Genomic DNA, 1365 nt, shown 5'->3' on the forward strand with positions numbered 1-1365 from the left:
CAAAGTTGACATTGTAGCTTACCTCCTGATTCAACCTTGTAAATCGAAGCTTATAAGTTGAGAGATAAATTGCTACCCCCACGGGCTCGGTAATCTTAGCTGAGTAGTCCTCTCTTGCATCCCCTACATTCTTCACCGTCCTGTTCACTATTTGACTCATCGTTGATCTAGTCAAATTGATCGCGATTGATGGGTAATTAAGTTCTGATGCGGTTAGATTCTTAACCATATTGCAACGTGCTTGTTTTCCGATCGTAAGTGAAACCTCCGTATCATCATACCCAAGGCCACAAAGATATCCAATATAGTCGTTTAAGGTGAGCCCAAACACAAGACCTGGGTCCACCGCCCTGGTCGGGTTCACCTGACCAGCCCCTGTGGCATATATCCCTGCAGTTTTGTATGAGGTATCATCGACAATGAGATCTCCTGCATCCGTCCATGAGTCATTCGAGGTTGTTACAATTGCTGATATGATCTCCGCTGGGGTCCACCCAAGGTGTTTGCTCCTCACCAATGCTGCAATCCCTGCTACGTGTGGTGCGGCCATGGAGGTTCCACTGTCAAAGTTGAAGGTGTGGGTCGCCAATGGATTTGGGTTAGGGCCAACATCTGTATGCCAGGCGGCCAAAATGTTGACTCCAGGGGCGAGCACGTCGGGTTTGATGATCCCACCATTCATGCGGCTTGGCCCGCGAGAGGAGAAAGATGCAACAGTGGGGGAGGGAGTAAATCCAAATTGGGTGCCATTGAAGCGTATGCTGGCAAATGCATTGGGTTGATTGTTGTAGTAGTAGTCTAAAATTTCTAATACTGCCGGGTGGTCTATATTTGATGCCGGAAGAACATGAGCAGAAGAAAAAGTAGTGTGTCCTTGGGAAGGCTCGTTTATTACGATCATCCCCTCCGCGCCAGCTAGGTATGCTGCCTCTCCTTTCACCTCATCCTTAAACCTGCCAGCCACGCATATTACAATTTTACCTGCGATTCAATATACATGTGCTAGCTCATATTAATTAACACATAAATGGATTATTTAATTACCAAATATTATATAACAAGTATATATATTAATTCAACAGTTATAGACAATATGGATCATAATTTTGATTTCATGACAACATTATTGATTACCTCTTAAGTCAAATTTAGCCAATTCATTGGGCAAACAAACACGGGCCCAAAGGTCACCATTCTTGCCAGGATATACAAGCTCCAACTTCTTAGTAGAATTCCAATGATTTGGTTGGTACGCCGACTCTCCAAGGAATGTTCTACCATCTCCCAACTCCACAATGGATGTTATTCTTCGATTAGTGGTTGATGCCCCAACAGTTAACACCCATGGTGCACAATGACTGAGTG

General features: G+C 44.5%; 1 protein-coding gene across 1 annotated transcript; it reads right to left on the reverse strand.

The window, feature by feature from the left end:
* Positions 1-22: 22 nt before the first annotated feature.
* LOC110102626 (subtilisin-like protease SBT1.7) lies at positions 23-981 on the reverse strand (the record flags this gene model as incomplete). The annotated part of the gene is made up of 1 exon (XM_020831046.1): positions 23-981. A coding segment is annotated over one exon (959 nt), but the record flags the coding sequence as incomplete, so codon positions are not given.
* Between the last annotated feature and the right edge of the window lie 384 nt (positions 982-1365).

Source organism: Dendrobium catenatum, unplaced genomic scaffold (genome assembly GCF_001605985.2).
Source record: "Dendrobium catenatum unplaced genomic scaffold, ASM160598v2 original_scaffold_148167, whole genome shotgun sequence".
NCBI classification, from domain to species: domain Eukaryota; kingdom Viridiplantae; phylum Streptophyta; class Magnoliopsida; order Asparagales; family Orchidaceae; genus Dendrobium; species Dendrobium catenatum.